The 18,755-nt window shown below is 38.9% G+C and overlaps 1 protein-coding gene across 1 annotated transcript in view; it reads left to right on the top strand.

Moving 5' to 3' along the window:
* The window catches only part of CUL1 (cullin 1), a 38,212-nt gene that overhangs the window by 17,577 nt on the left and 1,880 nt on the right, over window positions 1–18,755 (top strand). Inside the window, exons 7-20 of the mRNA XM_014946968.1 lie at window positions 1,855–2,017; window positions 5,586–5,716; window positions 8,456–8,563; window positions 8,652–8,758; window positions 9,929–9,977; window positions 10,608–10,739; window positions 11,380–11,497; window positions 12,346–12,422; window positions 13,067–13,198; window positions 14,674–14,766; window positions 16,033–16,080; window positions 16,159–16,241; window positions 17,682–17,787; window positions 18,278–18,391. Coding sequence (XP_014802454.1) covers window positions 1,855–2,017; window positions 5,586–5,716; window positions 8,456–8,563; window positions 8,652–8,758; window positions 9,929–9,977; window positions 10,608–10,739; window positions 11,380–11,497; window positions 12,346–12,422; window positions 13,067–13,198; window positions 14,674–14,766; window positions 16,033–16,080; window positions 16,159–16,241; window positions 17,682–17,787; window positions 18,278–18,391 — 1,461 coding nt within the window. The remainder of the gene's footprint in view (window positions 1–1,854; window positions 2,018–5,585; window positions 5,717–8,455; window positions 8,564–8,651; window positions 8,759–9,928; window positions 9,978–10,607; window positions 10,740–11,379; window positions 11,498–12,345; window positions 12,423–13,066; window positions 13,199–14,673; window positions 14,767–16,032; window positions 16,081–16,158; window positions 16,242–17,681; window positions 17,788–18,277; window positions 18,392–18,755) is intronic.

An 18,755-nucleotide genomic window follows, 5' to 3' on the forward strand; every position in this document is an offset into this window, starting at 1 on the left:
CTTAGTGTTTGGGTTTTTTTTTCCAGTTTGGGTATTGTAATCTTGCATGTCACTTGAGTGCCTGGAACAGAGTAGTACTCCCCACAACTATTACTCGAATATTGCTAGAATTAGGGTTCTTTTCTGTTACAAAACACCTTGAATGACTGATGTGAAAAGCTGCAGGTTGGCCAGCAGTCACGTGGCATACTAAGAAGTAGTCAATGAAATCTTAATTAGAATTAGGCTATGTGTATATAGTTACTGAAGGCAGACTTGCCGAGTTTAGAAGGATTGTGGGTTTTTGTTCTCAGGCCAGACTCACCAGTAAAGCTGGCACAGCCTGATGTGCTGTAGGGAAAAAGGGCAGTACTTCTTAAAGGCTGTTCCTTGAAATAAGGTCTCAAACAGAACTTTAGGTCTTTATAGTTAAAACAGCCAAAGATACTGTTGTGTCAACTAATTCTTTTTCTTGTTTCTGAAATATGACTTTAAATGGAAAATAGAATTGTAAGAACAGGAAAAGTGAGAGAGTGTAAGCGAATTTGAAGTCAGAGTGAATGTTTGTTTTCATAAAAGAACTCTTAAGTGACAGTTGACTTTACCCTGAGACCTTCACTTTTAATGTTATTTTTAGAAGCAGCATTAGAAGTGGCAGAATTTCCTCAACTAAAGAAACACCTTAATTAAACATAAGATGTTTAACCTAGTTCTACTAGTCTGATTCCAGTTTTCAGCATTCATAAGAAAGATTTGCTGGTATTTGCTGTCATTAAAGAAGTTTATTTTTATTTGTTACTGGTAAGAAACTGACGAGTACTCTGAAGCAGGAGCTTATATCACTTCCCAAATTGTTGATTTTGTTTTCCGTGTTTTGATTTGTACTGCTTTAAGTCCAGGAGGCAGTAATCCAGGACCATTTCACAAGAGCTAACTGCAAAATTATTATCAAAATGAGCAAAGCTCACAGTGGCAGAGATTATTTAAAGCTGTGTGTGTATGATGCAGTGTACTTGCAGTGAAAGTGTTCTGTTGTCCATAATACGATATTTCCTTCTTAGTCATTACTCTAAAATACTAGGAAAATTCATTACTTTAATTTCCTTCTTTTGGTGACATTATTAATTTAAATAATTCGGACTTTATCCATAATAATGTGCTTTAATTAGAGAGGGCTTGTAAAGTGAACCTTTAATGCTTTTGCAAACGAAATACAGATAATTGTTACATAAACAACTTCAGTTCTACATTTTGGCATAAGTACTAGTCTTTGAGTGACATTTAGAATTTTGGTTTGCTGCAAAGACATACATATGTAGCATAAATGCTAGCATAATTTAAATGATTGTAGGTTATTGGGAAGCTTTTCTGTGTAAGAATTTAGATGAGAATATTCAAATAAATTTGTCATGGACATATTGTTAAATTGTATTTTTCTGCCTTTTAGGGAGGAGTGCAAGTTTGTCTTAAACAAAACTATGTCTGTAGCAGGAGAGCTTGCTAATGCTAAAACTGCCAGTGTCTCACGTCTGCAGCTTTCTCTTTCTGGCAGCAGATTTCCACCTGTAAATTTCTCACTCTGAAGCAATAGGAAAATAATCTTGCTGTGATTCTCCACCCCCATTTAAACAGTATATAATATTATCAACATAAACATTGATTCCATATATACGTGTGTGTGTGGGGGTCACATTATGAATCCCAGAAAAATAACTGCTTGAGTAAGTGGACTATACCAGTGCATTTAGTGAGAGGTTTGATTTTTGTTCTTGTTGTTGTTGTTTTCTAGATGAACATACTGGTCATCTGTTTTCTGCTGTTGGATTTCTGTTCTGCCTTCCATACGGGTCTCATGTTTCTCTCTCTGTTCTGTAGGCTGAAGCTCGCCTTCTTGAGGAACAGCGTAGAGTTCAGGTGTATCTCCATGAGAGCACACAAGATGAGTTAGCACGAAAATGCGAGCAGGTACTTATTGAAAAACACCTGGAGATATTTCATACAGAGTTTCAGAATTTGTTGGATGCTGACAAAAACGAAGGTAAGGAGATGCAAACAATTGGTTTTACGCTTAGAGCTCCCTCCTGATGATTTGTGAACAACGTAAATTTTGGTGATGGTTAAAATGTGATTTGTTCAGGAATTATATTAAGTGAGAAGATAGACACTAAGCCTTTGATTAAATTGGGATGGCTGAGGTGGTTGCCTTGAGAAGCTTGTTCCGATCTCAGATATTAAGGCAAAACAGCACTTATTTTGACTTCTCTTAACATGGCTAGAAGAACTTCAAGAGCACTTGAGCTCTTCAGGTTCTTGAGCAGAACCTGAAGCTTGCATATGAGAGATGCAAGAAGAAAACCAGACCAGAAACGGTCCTACCAGCTGTTTCAGTTCAACGTGTGGATCTTTGAGTCAGCAGTGAGGATTCTAAAATCCAAGTTGTCTAGAAGTACTGAAGCACTTTAACACAGGAAATGTTAAAAGAGGAATAGAAGCAAATAAGGAGCTTCTAAAATACAGTACATAAAATTTCTTATGGGAAAGGGTGAAATTATTACACGATAAGATAATTTTAGTTGTGAAAAAGAGTCTTAAGTGCCACTAATGGGGAGTTTATACTTTCACAGAGAACATGTAGAATTAAGATTTCTTCAGTGTTTCCTCTAAAACAAGTAAAGATTATCAGAGTTTAGGTATCTTTAAGGAATTGTCAATTTTATTGATTTTCATGAATTTGTTCAGGAGCTAATGCTTAGCACAAACAGTCAAAACTAGGGCCACATAATTCCTGTCCATCATGCAAATAAAGGTGAATGGTATTTCTGGTTTTTCCAGTTGGGGAATTAATTAAATCTATATAGGAAGCCAAGGTAAGGCTCAATAGCTGAAATACTACTTTTAAGAGAGTGGCAGAATTTAAGAGGTACTATGATTAAGTTACTGCTGATACTATTCATATGAGAGTTGTGAATTGCAACTATGACTCTATTTCTTTATATATCAACCTTAAAAGACCAACTATAAATAATTGCTATAATCGTCATGCTGATAACTAAGAGATTCTTCAAAGTAGAAAAGGGCAATTCAGTGTGAACAGGTCAGAAGTTACCTGTTTCAAATATAAATAGAAAATTATCTTGTACTAGTATTTAAGGGTCAGATGTTGTTTATGTTTGTAAATAAATGTGTTTACTCTGTAATTGGAAGAGATTTTGATGTGCAGGTGGGTGTTAAGTAGTAAAATGACTTCATAAATATCTTCTGACAACAAAAATAGTAATAGCAGGAACAAGAAAAGCCTTTCCAGGCTTTTCTTTTTTTCCCCTTACTTGATGGAGCTTGTGGGTTACGTGAGCCTCTGATGATCACTTACCATAGTGATGCAATTCTGTTAGGTTTGTTGAGGTAAAAAAAGGAAAAGAAGTATCTTGTGTCTTGGGCACCGTCTTGTTCTATGTCTCTGGTTTTACTTTCATTTGGGGTATTTCTAAGATTAATTAGGCATTTTAAAATGTCTGATTATTTTTTTCTTTTTCAAAACATTTCTTTTATCAGGCCTCGCTTCACTGCAAATTACAGTAGTTCCTTCCTTGGCCCTTTTTAAGTTTCATGAAGTCTCAAGATTATAACCATTTATTTTGAAAGACTCTTTGAGAATTCATTCTTTAATCACCATACTCTCAAATTTGTAATACGCTAAAGTAACCTGTTGTAGGCTATCCTAAAATGATAATAAAATCTTACTCTCAGTTAAAATTTGTATTGCTTTGCTCTTGAAAGGACACTGGTTTTGAGGTCCTCCTGTGTGAAGTCTGTTCAGCGTATGGTATCACGGGCCACTCCTGCTGGTGTTCTGCAACTTTCTAATTGCATTGTGCAACTAGTTAGAAAGGTTATAGGGTGCATTTGTCATGTTACCTATTTGCACCAGTGTGATACCTGTAGGAAGTAATTACATTTATTTGGGAGCAGGCTGTAATGATTTAGGTGAAGTTACCATGTAAATCTTCCGTGAGGCTTTGTAGCATCTCTTCCATATTTCACCAAATACAGATGTCCTGATAGACCAGCCTGTGAGTCCCTATTTGTGGGTAGGTGTAGCAGCAGCTTCTTATGTCTTATGCACGGTGTTAGTTGCCTACTTTTTTTACCTACAGAATTTTAGGAAAAGAACAGCATGCTTACATAGTTATGGAAGTTTAACATCAGATTGCAAATGCGTGTTTCAGAGAGAAAAGACAGTGGCGTTTCCAATCCAAAAGTTTAAGTTTGCCCAAGTTCTAAGGAAAGGAAAGCTTTATACAGACCTGGGTGTGAATCAAGGTGTCACACTGCAGAATTAAAGGCATCCAGTTCTGTGGATTGTGTTCAGAGCTCAGTGGCCACACAGCTGCTTGAGTGCTCTGTTTTATTTAATCTGCTAATCCTCAGGTGGTAATAAATTGCTCATAAAGCCTTCAGAGATGTCCTTATACTTTAGAAGTGCTAGGTGCAGCTGACAACCTTGAAGTGGCTTCAACAAGGTGAAATATCCTCATTAGTTGCCACTAACTAATGGGGTTGTTTACTGTTTCCCATGGGAGAGGGCGAGATCACAATAGGTGACTGCTGTGTTTGTGTATCTGCTTTATGGCCATATCAAAGTTTGATTTTTTTTTAAAAAGAGAGTTCTGTACTCTAAATACAAAGCATCTGCCCTGTTGAAAATTAAGAATAAAAACAAAAACTTATTTAATATTAGACTTTCCAAAATTACTGATTGATTTTGGGAAGTATTGGCTGAAAACTGGTGAGATTTTTAATATGCGGCTTTAACATACATGAAATGATGTCTAATTTATTTTTACCTTTGTTAGTTTTGTTCCATGGTAGTGCTTTTCAGAACCTCTTCTTTCCTTGAGATGCAGTTATTTCTACTTGTAGTCAGTTACTTAAATGTTTGTTTTTGTTTTTTTTTTTTTTAAGAGATGCCTTTTGCTAGTGCTTCCTTAGAGGATGTAATGTTTATAAGGTTTCAGTTTGTCTGCTAAGGTCATATCAATACATAACATTTTGCCTTCAATTTCCAACCGTTACCACTGCTGCTGCCCCAAGTAGAAGGATTATTTATACAAAAGGTGGTGTGAGATCTCTGAGAACTTTCCTGTTCAGAGCAAGATTTACAGGACAGTGGTTGAGCAGGGAATGCCGTACTGCTAGCACGGCCAGCAGTAGCTCTAATGACAGCCCTAATTCATGGTAACACTTCACAACTTCATCTAAATAAGAGGGTATAAGCTCCAGTTTTAAATCATTGCACATCTTTAAAAAGTAATTTTTTTTTTCTTCTTGATTTATGTAGCGTTGCGAAGGTAAAACATATCTTAATATTTAAACAGGTTGTTTTCTCTTTAACTAATCTTAGCTTTCTAGGTTAGTGCAAGGATTTGCTGTATAAATTTTGCTGTATTTTTTTTTTTGGCTTTTTATAGGAGCAACTGCAGGTATGTTTTGGTGTTGATGGGTGTTTAACTCCTATTGGCAACTTGTAAATGGGAAACTGGAGTCATAGCTAGTACAAATGGGAGATGTTGGCTTTCTCTTTCTTTTTTTTTTTTTTTTTTCTCCAGACTTGGGACGCATGTATAACCTTGTGTCTCGAATCCAGGATGGCCTTGGAGAGCTGAAAAAACTTCTGGAAACCCACATTCATAATCAGGGTCTAGCTGCAATTGAGAAATGTGGAGAAGCTGCTCTAAATGCAAGTATCCCATCAAAAGTCTGTGTGTGGTGCTGCCAGTTTCACATTAGAGGAGGGTGGATGCTTCCAGATATAATTTCAAGTTTACTTATGTTTTCCCTCTCACTGAGATAATTTATGAGGACTAGGCAATCCTCAAATGTTGATAGCAGGCTTAAAAAAAAAACCACCTCACATCACTGTGTTACTACTCTTTGAGCTTTGGGTTGGTTGCTTGGGGTTTTCTCTGTTTTTGTGAGGTTTTTACTCCCTGTCAGGATGTCGTGCTGCTTAAAAAGCTGGCTGTGCAAGTACAGCATCCTACGCTCAGAAATATACCTTTGAGTCTACTGTTCTGAGAAGCACTGTCTCCAGTGGAATATATTTTTATTTTGTCGTCATACAGACGTCGGGCTTGGATGGGCAGAAAGTTTCTGTTGGCTTCAGGTTTTTGATGAATGGCTTAATTCTGCTTGGAAAAGCAAGAGAAATGTAAGAGGAAGTGAAATGGGTGGAGAGGGAGCAGCTCAGGTCTTCTGCAACACCATGGTCATTTAGACATATAATTGGCTTTCTTAATTTTATCCCGTAATTGTAATTTCAGGTTTAATTTTTATTGATTAGGGTTGAATCTTGGCAACTTGAAGTTGTTTTAAACCCTTTCCTAACCTTTTAGTCTATAGACAATGTGACATTTTCTAGCAGTGTCCTGGTTCAGATATTCTTGAAATAGCTTCATACTAGTAATCATTAAAGCAGTAATCTGTAATGACTGCATGGAGAACGGTAAAAACTTCAGGTTTTAGCACAGATAAAAATGTCTTACCTGTGTTTAGTGTCTGTTTTCTTCTGTGGTTTTTAGTGTGTAGTTTTTTAGCAGTGAATCATTTAGCTTTTATAAATCATGAAGGAAATTCAGCTTCATTTGTAGATGTCACCTCACATTCTGAAATCTGATGTGCTCTGTGGTTGACACGTTCCCCTAGTGGGCATCACTCTGAATTTCTTTGTACTTGAGCCTTAAAGAATTTGCCAGAGAAATTAAAGCTGTTTTTTTTCTCCAGGAATTAGCTCATCTTTGAGAGAGAACCCTGTGATTTGTACATATTAGTTCTTTCGACTCCAGCTACTTGCAAAACTCTTCCTGACCATGACACTTCATGTTTCTTCACCTATCTTTTATGTTCCTTTTTCTTTTTCCACACATTGTTCTTCATTTTCATAACAGTATCTCTGGCTGTCTCCCTTAGGAACCATCTTACCCCTTCTTCCAATATCCTTCACTCCACAGTATTGCTATTCATCATTGCCTTGTTAGCCCTCCATCACACTTGGGTAGGATTGACTCTCCCTACCTTAATTTATCTGTACTGTGTCTAAACAGATAGTCAGCTGGGAAAATGCTTTTCAGTTTCTCTGTAGTCAGTGGAGAGCCATAGTCATACCAGCTTGACTCATCTGACCTATTTTAGATTTTACTGCGAAATGAGTTGTGCTCTAGACTCCATTAACTACATTAAGGAGACTGCTCTTCAGTCAGAAGATTACTGCTTTTAGGGCTTTTGGCTGGGTTTTTTTTTGGGGGGGTTTTTTTTTGGAGTCCTTGTAATCAGTAGATGCCTTTCTGAACGTCCTTGAAGTCTGCTTGAGTATCTTGTCTGGGAGGTTCTCAATAATCTCAGCTCTTTATCTCAAGCATGGCATTAGGTTGATGGTCCACATAGTTTATGTCTTTCTTCAGTGACAACAGGAAAAGCTTTTCAGGATCCTGATACAGCCCTGCTCATCTTTTGCCATTAGTTGCCATCATCCAGCGCTCTGACGATAGGAACATTACAGGAGTACCCCCACGCCCAGCCCTTGTAGCTTTTACTTATGGTTTGTCTAATTCATTCTTGAATGATGCTACCTCATTCCAACAACCTCCTGTGGGCAGCAAGTTCCACAAGTCAACTATCCTGTGTGTAAAGATGTTCTTTATCTGTCTTAAACTTCTTTCCTATCACTTTCATCAAGTGCCCCGTAGTTATTAAATGTGGCTTTTAGTGATTGTTCATCTGTTTGGTCATCCTTCTGGTTTTGTTAACCTTGGTTATATGCCCTTTCAAACTTCTCATCTCCAAATTGAAGACTTCTAGCCTTTTTAGCATGTTGTAGCTGCCCTGTCTGCCTGGTGTTTTAGTTGCTCTTCACTATTCCTACTCTGACTCCACTCCATCTTTGTTGAGATGCAGAGATCAATAATTGCATAAAAGACTCAGCCTGTGAGTGTCATAAACTTAATTATTGGCACTTGGCTGCCACTGGGTGTTGAGCGAATAATTTTTATTGGAGGTACTAAGTTGTACCTATTGAAGATACATGTTACCTTCTTACTACAGAGATTTGTTTCAAGGGTTTCTTCTGTAGCAACTGCCATTTTATGATTGTCCAGTTCTCTCAGGTCTGATTCGAATTAAGCTTATGTCTTTGAAAACGTCCTTCCTGGAAATGTTTGCAGTAGTTGAGTAAGTGGTTTTGTTGTCTTTTGTACTATATAATGTGCTGCACTCTGTGCTCTGGTTGCTGTAAATGAAAGCTTGTGCTCCAAGTTGGTCATGGACATAGAATGTAAACTAGTCTGCATACAATTGTCCTTTAAAATATTTCTAATACTTTGTATACTTTCCCCATAAAAATTGGCTTAGGCCAGTGGTTAGCTCCATTTTGGAGGAAGCAGAAAGTCAACGGGTTGCAAAAAGCCATCTATTTTTATTGCAGGATCCAAAAATGTATGTACAGACAGTGTTGGATGTCCATAAGAAATACAATGCTTTAGTCATGTCTGCATTCAACAACGATGCTGGCTTTGTGGCTGCACTGGACAAAGTGAGTACATGGAGTGGCATGTGGGGAACATTTCTTTTCTATTCAGTGTTTCGCCTCCCACAATTTCACTGTCTTTTGTGATTTATAGGCTTGTGGTCGATTTATAAATAATAATGCAGTGACAAAAATGGCTCAATCATCCAGTAAATCCCCAGAGCTACTGGCACGATACTGTGACTCTTTACTAAAGAAAAGGTATGTCTTCAAAGACAAATTAGTATTTCAGGTTGGGTTTTTGTTTTAAAAGGTTTTAGCGTATGAAAGTTTTATATTATGTCTTCAGAAACAGAACTTAGTGTTTCAAGGAAAATTAATTATACCAAATTCTGAATTAAAAAAAATAAATCAGTAGGACCATCCCTAAGGATTATATGCAGTGTACTTTTCTTTTTTAAAGAAGAGAGGGGAGATAATACAATATCCAAGACCTTTCTTTCCTTATCAAAACCGTGTTTTATTTTTTTAATAAAGCAGAAGGAATTTTTTAGTTTGTTCCTCCCCACCACCCCCAAATTTGTCTTTACATGCAAAGAAGAGACACACAAACCCTTTTTCCATTAAAACTTTTGCTTTCTTCCTGTTGTTTTCTTTCTACCTTCTTCCATTTGGGCAGAAATAGAAGAGGACAAAACCTGCTTTCTAACACCTCTTTCGTAATTTAATGAAGGTGTTTGGCTCCAAATGATTCAGCAACTCATACATTGAGTTGGTCTCAGTTCAGTTCATACTGGATTGGTGTCAGTTTTGTCACTGGCAACTTTTCTGTTTTGAGGGAGGGGAAAAAAAAGTACCACCAAAGAACCCACAACCAGAACAACTTGCTCAGTTTTCCCTCCCCTATCCCCTCTTTCCTTCAGCAAAAGATTTCTTTTCCCCTTTATAAATACTAGCTTTCTGCAGAGTAGGTCTGGGGGATGCCTGGTGGACAAGCATCATGTGGAGGAGAACGATGTGGTGCCCACCTGAGCTCTCAGCCAGACAAGACCCAGCTCCCTGAGCTGTTCTCTTTTCACTGTCCTGTCTAAGATAGGAAAGAAAGATAGCATTTAGCAGCAGAAGAAAAGGCAGGAAGAGAGACATCTGTGTTTAAGCCCATAAACCCTGACAAGTGTCAGGCTATCAGGAAGTATTGAGCAATTCATGGTCCAGGACTTCAACCTATTGTTTCAAAGTCTTCAGAATTGCTTACCTGTGTAATAGTGAAGAGAAGCATTCATCTCATTACAAGTGTTCCTCTCTACAAAGGTCTTTCATCCCCAAAGTATTCAATCTGTGTTCCTTATCTATGAAATTTCCATATATGCCTATACATTGTTTTATTTAGCAGTTTTGGGACTCATTAAAAATGCACTTCTTTAATTGCAGCTCAAAGAATCCCGAAGAAGCGGAATTGGAAGATACACTCAATCAAGTGGTAAGATGTCTATAAATAAAACTCTTCTCTGTGTAAACTTTGCAAAGTTAGTAATATTCAATTGTCACGTAAGTCAGATGAGAGAAAATCTTTTATTTCGTATGTTTGATTTCATTACTTAAGTAATAATCTTTATCTCTTTGTGGCTTGTTGTTTGTGGTTTTTGATTAATTAAAAAAAAGCCCTTCATGGCAGAGTTAAAGTGGCTAAATGGAATTTATGCTTTTACTTCAATTTTACGTACACATACAACATATATATATTTCTATGATGTGTTTTTATATAATTACACATACTATGTATTTATTCATATATAAGGCTGTACATATGGAAGATACAGTTAATGTGTTTAATATAGTACCCCCATGTAAAACAACCACACACCACCACACTCCCCCACCCTGCCAAAACCCTGAACGAGACCCCCCTGCCCATAAAAATTTAAGTGTAAATGAAGGAGCTACTGCTTTTTTCAAGTAGATCTTTCAAGACAAATGCTTAAATTTTTACATTTTTTCTTACAAATTGTCTTGGCTTTTCTAGATGGTTGTCTTCAAGTACATTGAGGATAAGAGACAAATGCTTAAATTTTTACATTTTTTTTCTTACAAATTGCCTTGGCTTTTCCAGATGGTTGTCTTCAAGTACATTGAGGATAAAGATGTGTTTCAAAAATTCTATGCTAAAATGCTGGCAAAAAGACTGGTACATCAGAACAGTGCTAGTGACGATGCTGAGGCAAGCATGATCTCCAAACTAAAAGTGAGTATGCTGTGACTGTCCCACCATCTCCCCTATTGCAAGTCTCCAGGCTGCCTTTATAAATACATCCTTTCATGTCATTGTTTTATGTACAATAGAAAAAATATACAACCTAGGTTATCTTTTTTTTTTTTTTATCCCCTATTGCAAGTCTCCAGGCTGCCTTGGAAAATACATCCTTTCATGTCATTGTTTTATGTACAATAGAAAAAATATACAACCTAGGTTATCTTTTTTTTTTTTTTAATAAGCTCCTGAGGAGCACGTAGTGCCTGTCTGTCAGATGGGGTTCAGATGGAGTTAAGCTTAATTATTCTTATCCGAATGAATGACATGGATATAACTATCCAAGGGAATGACTGCTGAGAAGTTGCTTAATATCATTAACCCTTGTTCATTCAAGATCAAGCAAAATACGATCTAGTATCTTTTAGTAGTCTGTTTCATCGTGTGTCTTGCTTCACTTCTAAACAAAATTTTCTTCAGTTCTTGGTGGCAGCTAAAGAGCATGTCTAGCTGGCATCAGGGCTTTGAGTAAGTGAAATACTGATCTTTGTGCATCTTTTATTAAGAAAATAGGCTCTGATGCTTTGTCATTCTCCATGTGTCTTGCTGACATACCTGTGCTTTTAAAATACAGCAAGCTTGTGGTTTTGAGTACACCTCCAAGCTGCAACGGATGTTCCAAGATATTGGTGTAAGCAAGGACTTGAACGAGCAATTTAAAAAGCACCTGACCAATTCAGAACCCTTAGATTGTAAGTAATACATTTGTCTAACTTACTGTTGAGTAGTTCAGCTTCCTCTTATTTCTGCAGCGCTAACTGCATGAGAGAAATATTTGATTCAGGCATCAAACCCCAGAATATAGAATTAGTATTCTTTTGACCAAGACAGCTAGGATTTTTGAATTAGTCTTTTAGGTCTGGACTTTGTCTTCTAATAGCAGTTTATATCTTCTGTTGTGGGTAGCCTCCTCCTGATTTTACAGCTCATGTTTAGGTATGTAATTAAGTTGAAAAATGAAGTTGAGTCCTTGGTTTTGAGCACAACGTGGCTTGAGATCATACTTGTGTAAAAGTATGAAAGGAAAAAGGATATCGTGGTTTTGGTTAGGCCTATCACTTTTTTTTTTTATAAAGATTTTTTTTCATTAAAGAACACCAAAAATTCTCTAAAGAATTTATAATTATTTGTTGGATTACATTTAGAGTTGCGTATTCTCAGGAGTCAATTTTTACTTTGTGATTGTGTTATTCTTACTGACTTGCCCAAAATGCCTTACAAGTATAAACGTGCAATGTTCTGCTTGCAGTGGTGTACTGTGGAGTGACGAGCTTTAGGGACACATAAAAAATGAACACTTTTACATTTTGCATCTTTAAAGAGAAGTCAATTGCGGAGCAGGGTTAACGACTTACACAAACCAGAGAAATCTGAGTGACTGCCCTTTGGTTTAGGGTCAGAACTTAAAAAAAAAAGTACCGCTTAATGATTTTTCAGGATGTTAGTTTGAGCAAGGCAGAGTAACTCCTCGTTTGTGTGAGAGGGGCTGGGTTGGGGGCGAGGGGGATAACGCAGCCCGGGCTCTTCCCCTCTCTTGCAGTGGATTTCAGCATCCAGGTGCTGAGCTCGGGATCGTGGCCCTTCCAGCAGTCCTGCACCTTCGCTCTGCCCTCCGAGGTGAGGCTGGTGTCTCCTCTTGCTTTCTTTTGTGTCAGAGAGGACTGGGTTTGCCTATTTGGCTGGAGGAGGGTACCTGGGACAAGATAAGTGATTAAGGTGGTGGGAGGGAACTGTGTGAAATATGCTTTGAGAAGAAGGTTAATGAATTTGTTTTCGTATTGTTCAGCAGTCATTGTAGCAAATCTTAGATAATAGTGTATTTTTCTCTGTATACTTTTATTTAAGAAACTTTTTCTTGCCATTGCTTCGGCTCTCTCCAGTTAGTACCTAAAGATTCTATAATCACTAGTTTTCTGTAGAGTGCTCGGCCAGAATAGACAAGACCTGAACACCTGCCTTGAGAAGTAAGTTCAGCTGCTGATACCTGGAGGATCGAGGCAGTTAAAAGAAACCACCTTTCTAGCCTTGCTTAATGTAGCAGAACAGGAAGAATGGAACTTACATGCTTGGTTAGGTTTTTATTGTTTTTAAAATTTCGTAACAAAGGGAAATTTTCATCCAGTCTGAAGTTATTTGAATACTTGAGACTTCTGTTTGTCTTAGTTGGACAACGTGGTAGTTGAGAGCGATCCTTTGCTGGTTCCAGAGCATGTTCTAGTAATGGTAAATAATATTCTTTCTTTCTTGTTGTTTCTATACAGTTAGAACGGAGCTATCAGAGATTTACTGCATTTTATGCCAGTCGTCATAGCGGAAGAAAATTAACATGGTTGTATCAGCTGTCCAAAGGGGAACTGGTTACCAACTGTTTCAAAAATAGGTACACGTTACAGGTAAGAACAACATCGTGCCAAGAGGAGCACAGGGTGGTGAGGGAGTGTGTTCAGAGGACTGGGTGCAGCTGATCATTTAAAAGGCATGTGGATGAGCTGCTCAGCCTCTTTATTCCTCGTTTGGAGATAATTGCCTTTCCTTATTTTAAAGGACCATTGTGCAGAGAAATGTGTTTAAAATGGTGAAGTGTGTAGATGCTGAAGTAGAGGAGTTGGTGTGAATACCTATGCCCGCACACAAACTTATTTTAATAGATAAAACAGTGAATTGAATTGTATTTTATTTGTATGTGAAAATATTCATTAACTGTATGTAACGATGTATCACGGTCAAGTATTTTAAGTCATTCCATTCCTTAATTGGGGGGGTTGGGTTCATATATATACATGCAGATACATATATATAGCTACTATCTATGATGCTCAGGTGCATTCATCAGCTTTATTGCTGTGAATAACACCACTGCCTCTGAGCAAAGCCAAGCACAGATGCAAGGCTTGATGACTCCAGATCTGCCTGTTGCTTAAGTGAACATAAATGTTAGCCTTCCCCAAATGGTTGTTGGTGTCACAATGAATAGAACCTTTAGTATATGTTTGATTTAGTTACTGTAATGGTACTCGAGACCCGTGTTTAAAAGAAATTTAGTTTAGAAAAGGGAGTACATTACTTGTGGTTTAAACTGGTGTCGAACTGCGTTATGTGAGACAACTGCAACCTCTCTGCATGAGATCTCCTGCTGCTGGTGCTGCTTAGGTCTGCTTTCTCTCCAAAGGTAGGCAGAGGAGAGGAGTTCACAACAGTGGAGAAGAAACAAGATAATCTCAGACTTTGAACTTGTCATCAACATGTGTTTACCCTGTGGTGATAGATGTGAATAAGGCACTGATAGATGTGAATAAGGCACTGAAGCCTTGTTTATAAACCTAGTTTTGTTATTCTGCTGGGATGGGGAGGGTTTCCAGGGCGAATTCAGTAGTCTGGGTAGGTTTTCATGAAGATTAAATGGGTAAGAGTCAGGGTGTGACAGAGGACAATAATTTAGAGTTACGTTAGCAAGTAGAAATGTAAGGCTTTGACACCACAGTAAAAGATGTGATGAAGTGTCTGCAGTTAGTTAAATGATCATAATCTTAGGGTTTATGTTTAGATAATGCTCGAAGGTAGAGTTTGGGTTGTATAACTAACATCAGATGCTTCTGTATTTTGTAATGATTAGCACTAGCTGGCCATTCTCTGTTGTCCAGATAGGCATCAGATGCTTGTGTATTTTGTAATGATTAGCACTAGCTGGCCATTCTCTGTTGTCCAGATAGGCCAGTATGTGTGTTCAACTGGTGAATTTCAGACTCTTGAGATGAGACAGTCCATCTGTTGGTGCTCATGTTCTGATTGCCCCCTCTCCCTACCTTCTCTGTTCCCATCCATCAGGCGTCCACGTTCCAGATGGCCATTTTACTTTTCTGATCTTTAGGCGTCCACGTTCCAGATGGCCATTTTACTGCAGTACAACACAGAAGATGCCTACACCGTGCAGCAGCTGACAGACAGCACCCAAATAAAAATGGTAGTGACTTTGCACGTTTTTACCACACTCTTGTGAACGAGACTTTTGGTTGTCAGGGCTCTTCCAGTTGTCGTTAAGAGACTGGGATTAGACAGGATTGAAAGCAGAATCTGTTTCTGTCCTGCTCTCTTCTTGGTCAGCTAATTTGCCTGGTTTACTTCCCTGTGATGGTAATTGCCTGGTGCTCTGATTAATCTGAGTGTGTGTGAACTCCTGGTCATCACTAGTGACTAGTTCATTACTCAGCTTCCTGCTGAGCTGTGGCAGGAAGTTTTCAGTGTTTCACTACATACGTTTTAATATTAAAAGACAACGTTCTAGGAAAAATACCACTTTTTCCTATTGATCTGTGCATCCATTCTTCTTTACATCTGGAGACTTAGATACGTGGACACTGTAAACTCTGCCGTCTCAGCAGCTCACTCTCTTTTGTGGGAGGAGGTTCTCTCCTTTTCTTTCCAAGCAGACTTTATAGCCCAAAGTTTATTTGGCATCTGTGTCCTTTACTAGTAAAGTTAGAATCAAGTCTGCTGAGACTTCTGGTAAAGTTGGCAATTCCTAGTCAGTGAGATCTTTACTTACAGAAATGCACATCTAGAAAGTTACTGGTGGTGATGGTTTGCAGCGAGACAGAGTCTTAGGAGGTTGGCATTTATTACAGATGCTTATTTGCAGGTAAATATATATATATTTATGTAAAATAAATATTTGGCCTAAATTACTGTGGGACCAGAATGAAACTCTTGATACAACTGAACTGTGTGAAGCCCAGCAGATGTCCTCTGTGGTGAAAGAGGAGGTTCTCCCAAGCCTGCAGAGAACTCTGAGGGTGGTGCAGCCACCCAGGGGCACCCGGAGCAGCTCCCTGCTGCAAGCAAGGAAAGAAAAAAGTGTTGATCAGAAAGGAGAGGGTGCTTGCTTCCTCAGGTTTAAGGTTGCCATGGTATCTGTAAGTCGCATGGGATAGGAAAAATGATTCCTTACACTTAAAAATCTGCTTGCAAAATAGCTCCTGGAACAGCAACTGGAAAGATCTGTTGTTTGGGGGCATTTGACCAACCACAAGGGGGAATATGTCCCAACACCCAAAAAAGGGCTTATTACATTTTATTTCTGTGAACTACGTTTTTACTGCACTTTTTTCCCCCACTTACTTTGCAATGTTTTGCAAAATGATATCAAAATACGTGTATTCATGTTGAAGTATTTTAAGTGAGAGAAAGGTGCTGTCTGTCTCCGCTGATAGTGTTTTCTGTAATTTTGTAGGATATCTTGGCACAAGTTCTACAGATACTGTTGAAATCAAAATTGCTTGTAAGTACTCTCGCTTTTTTATGACCTGCTTCACATTCAGAAAAATATATTAACGAATATTTATTTTATTTATTGCAGGTTTTGGAAGATGAAAATGCGAATGTGGATGAGGTGGAGTTAAAACCAGATACCTTAATAAAACTGTACCTTGGTTATAAAAAGTAAGGCAAAACTTCAGCAGCGCGTGTCACTGGTGTATAATGGGTAGCATCCCCCTCTGTTTTCAAAATTTTTGGTAAAACCTAAAGCTCCAGGGTTCAAGTGCCAATTCAAATAGAGATCCAACGGGTACCGGCTTCAGAGGAGAGGGGTGGGCAGTGGGGGGATGGGTGAGCTTCCAGCTCTCTGGCTGGTGTAAGGTCTGCCAAGGCACAGACACATTCTCTTAGGTTCATTTTGTTCCTTGATTCTTGTCTAATTCTTATATAATTTATCTCTGGTAAGAAATTGTGCTGGTTTTCACTGAGGTGGCAGTGCATGGCTTGCACGCATTTAGCAAAATACATTCAGTTTTACAAGGTTACAGCAGTGACCAGGGACCAGCAAAGGTTCATCCCCTGGAGATAACATGAGAAGATGAGGCTCACTTCAGAACTTTAGAGTGTACAGTGATTAGAAAACTTAATAAACACGACTTTCGGTAGTTTTTATTACCTACATTTGTATATTTTAAGCTGTTCACAAGTCCTGTGGTGGCTTTTTACCACGCTTACCAGAGGATAGATGTGAACACTCATCAGTTAGTGAGGAGCTCGGCACTGCCCAGAGAGAAGATCTCCAGTGAAAGAAACATTTTTAAACCTTTCCTTGTAACTTGCTTATTATCTGCTTTCTTCCCTCCTTAACCAAATAATTCAAGGTTTGAGAATTTGGGGTCAGTTATGGCAGTGCAGTGGTGGAAGCAGCTCAGCGTTGCTGCCCTGGGGGGCTCAGTGGTTCCCAATTTATGATGCTTGAGAGCCTGCTCAATAAATCAGATTTATTCTCTCTCCACCGCTGACGGGCTGAGCAACCCCTGGGGCTCAGGCTCCTTCCCCATTTGTGGCACCAAACCATGTTTTGAGGGGGGCTGGGGGGGGATTGGCTCACCCCAGCACAGCCCCGGGGAGCCCCTGGGACAGAGGCAGAACTCAGTTTTACAGAAAAAAATGGATTTCTCTACCTTAAGATGAGAATCCAGTCTGTAAATCCAGAAAGGTGATTCTGTTTCCCGTGACTTCTTGTCCCGGTCACTGGCTGGAGGTTTCTTACTAAACCCAAGAAATGTTTGAAATGGAGTTTAATTAATGGAGTACAGCACTAATTTGACCTAACAGATCACTAGGTTGGATCCAGTAAGTCATGAAAGACACGAACAAACCATCAAAAAGGTATTTTGGTTTTGTTTGGTTGCGGTTTTTGGGTTTCACTTTTTTAAAAACTTGAATAAGATTGTCTAAAATTTTCAGAAGTGCCACCAAAGTTCCCTTTTGTTGTAAAAACAATTGTGGTGGTGTGGCATTTATTTTAGAATTGGGTTTTGGGAGGGGTTTTTTTGTTATTTTGATTTATTTGTTTTTAAACAGGCTAACGGTTTTATTAACTTCCATTTTGCTTTACAGCAAAAAATTGAGGGTAAACATCAATGTGCCAATGAAGACTGAACAGAAGCAGGAGCAAGAAACTACACACAAAAACATAGAGGAAGACAGGAAACTACTGATTCAGGTGACTTGCACCGCACAATTCTGCCACGTGATGAACTTAGAATTACATTTTGGCAATCCTTTAATCAAGCTTGCTGTAGGTTTTCCTTAAATTTCATTAAAAGACAACCTGCCATTGCGGTGTGTTGTGCTGGAGCTAAAAATGTATTTACAATACTCCAAAAGGCAACTGGAGTCTGGCACAGAAAATGTAGATGCTGTTCTGGCATCGTGCTGGTGAGTGTTTGGGTTCCACCAACATTCATCACCAGATGTGTCCTGGGTGAAAACTGGTAATACCCAGGTAGTATGAACTTAGCTGTGTTTTTGCCATCAGAAATGTGAGTTCTCAAAGCCTGGGTGAGTGGCTGGTGTTGGCAGCCATCGCTTCTCCAGCGGGTGCTCGGAGTTTGCAGGAGCAGATGTGGGGCTGCCCAGGGAGGTGAAGTGGCTTCAGGCAGGAGGAGAAGTAGCTTGCTCCTGAGCACACCTTTCTGACTTTTGTTGTGCAGGCTGCTATTGTGAGAATCATGAAAATGAGGAAGGTTCTAAAACACCAGCAACTGCTTGGAGAAGTGCTAACACAGCTGTCCTCGAGGTTCAAGCCGCGAGTTCCTGTCATTAAGGTACGTGAGGACCACGTCTCTGAACCCGTGTTCCCCGGGGCCAAGGGGATACAGACAGACAAAAATACACCCTTCTGAGTTACAAAGGGAAGCTAAGGGGAGTGCGTGGGTAAGGACAGACTTTTGGAGTTGTAAATAAGTAGGAAATACTCTACTTATTGTGGTAAAATGCGCGTTTTGTATTGTTGGCAGCAGTAAAATACCAGCTTGATTGTGTCTTTTGGCATCAGCACCAGGTGACAGCAGCCTCTGCTCCAGGCTTCCCTCCTCCTCCTCCTGCTCTCCCAGCTGTGGGACAGCCACTGCTCCTGGCCTGGCTCAGTAAAACAGTTCCCTCATCTTTTCTAGAGTAACAGTGCTGGGG

This window comes from Calidris pugnax, unplaced genomic scaffold, assembly GCF_001431845.1.
Source record: "Calidris pugnax isolate Ruff unplaced genomic scaffold, ASM143184v1 scaffold71, whole genome shotgun sequence".
Lineage (NCBI taxonomy): Eukaryota > Metazoa > Chordata > Aves > Charadriiformes > Scolopacidae > Calidris > Calidris pugnax.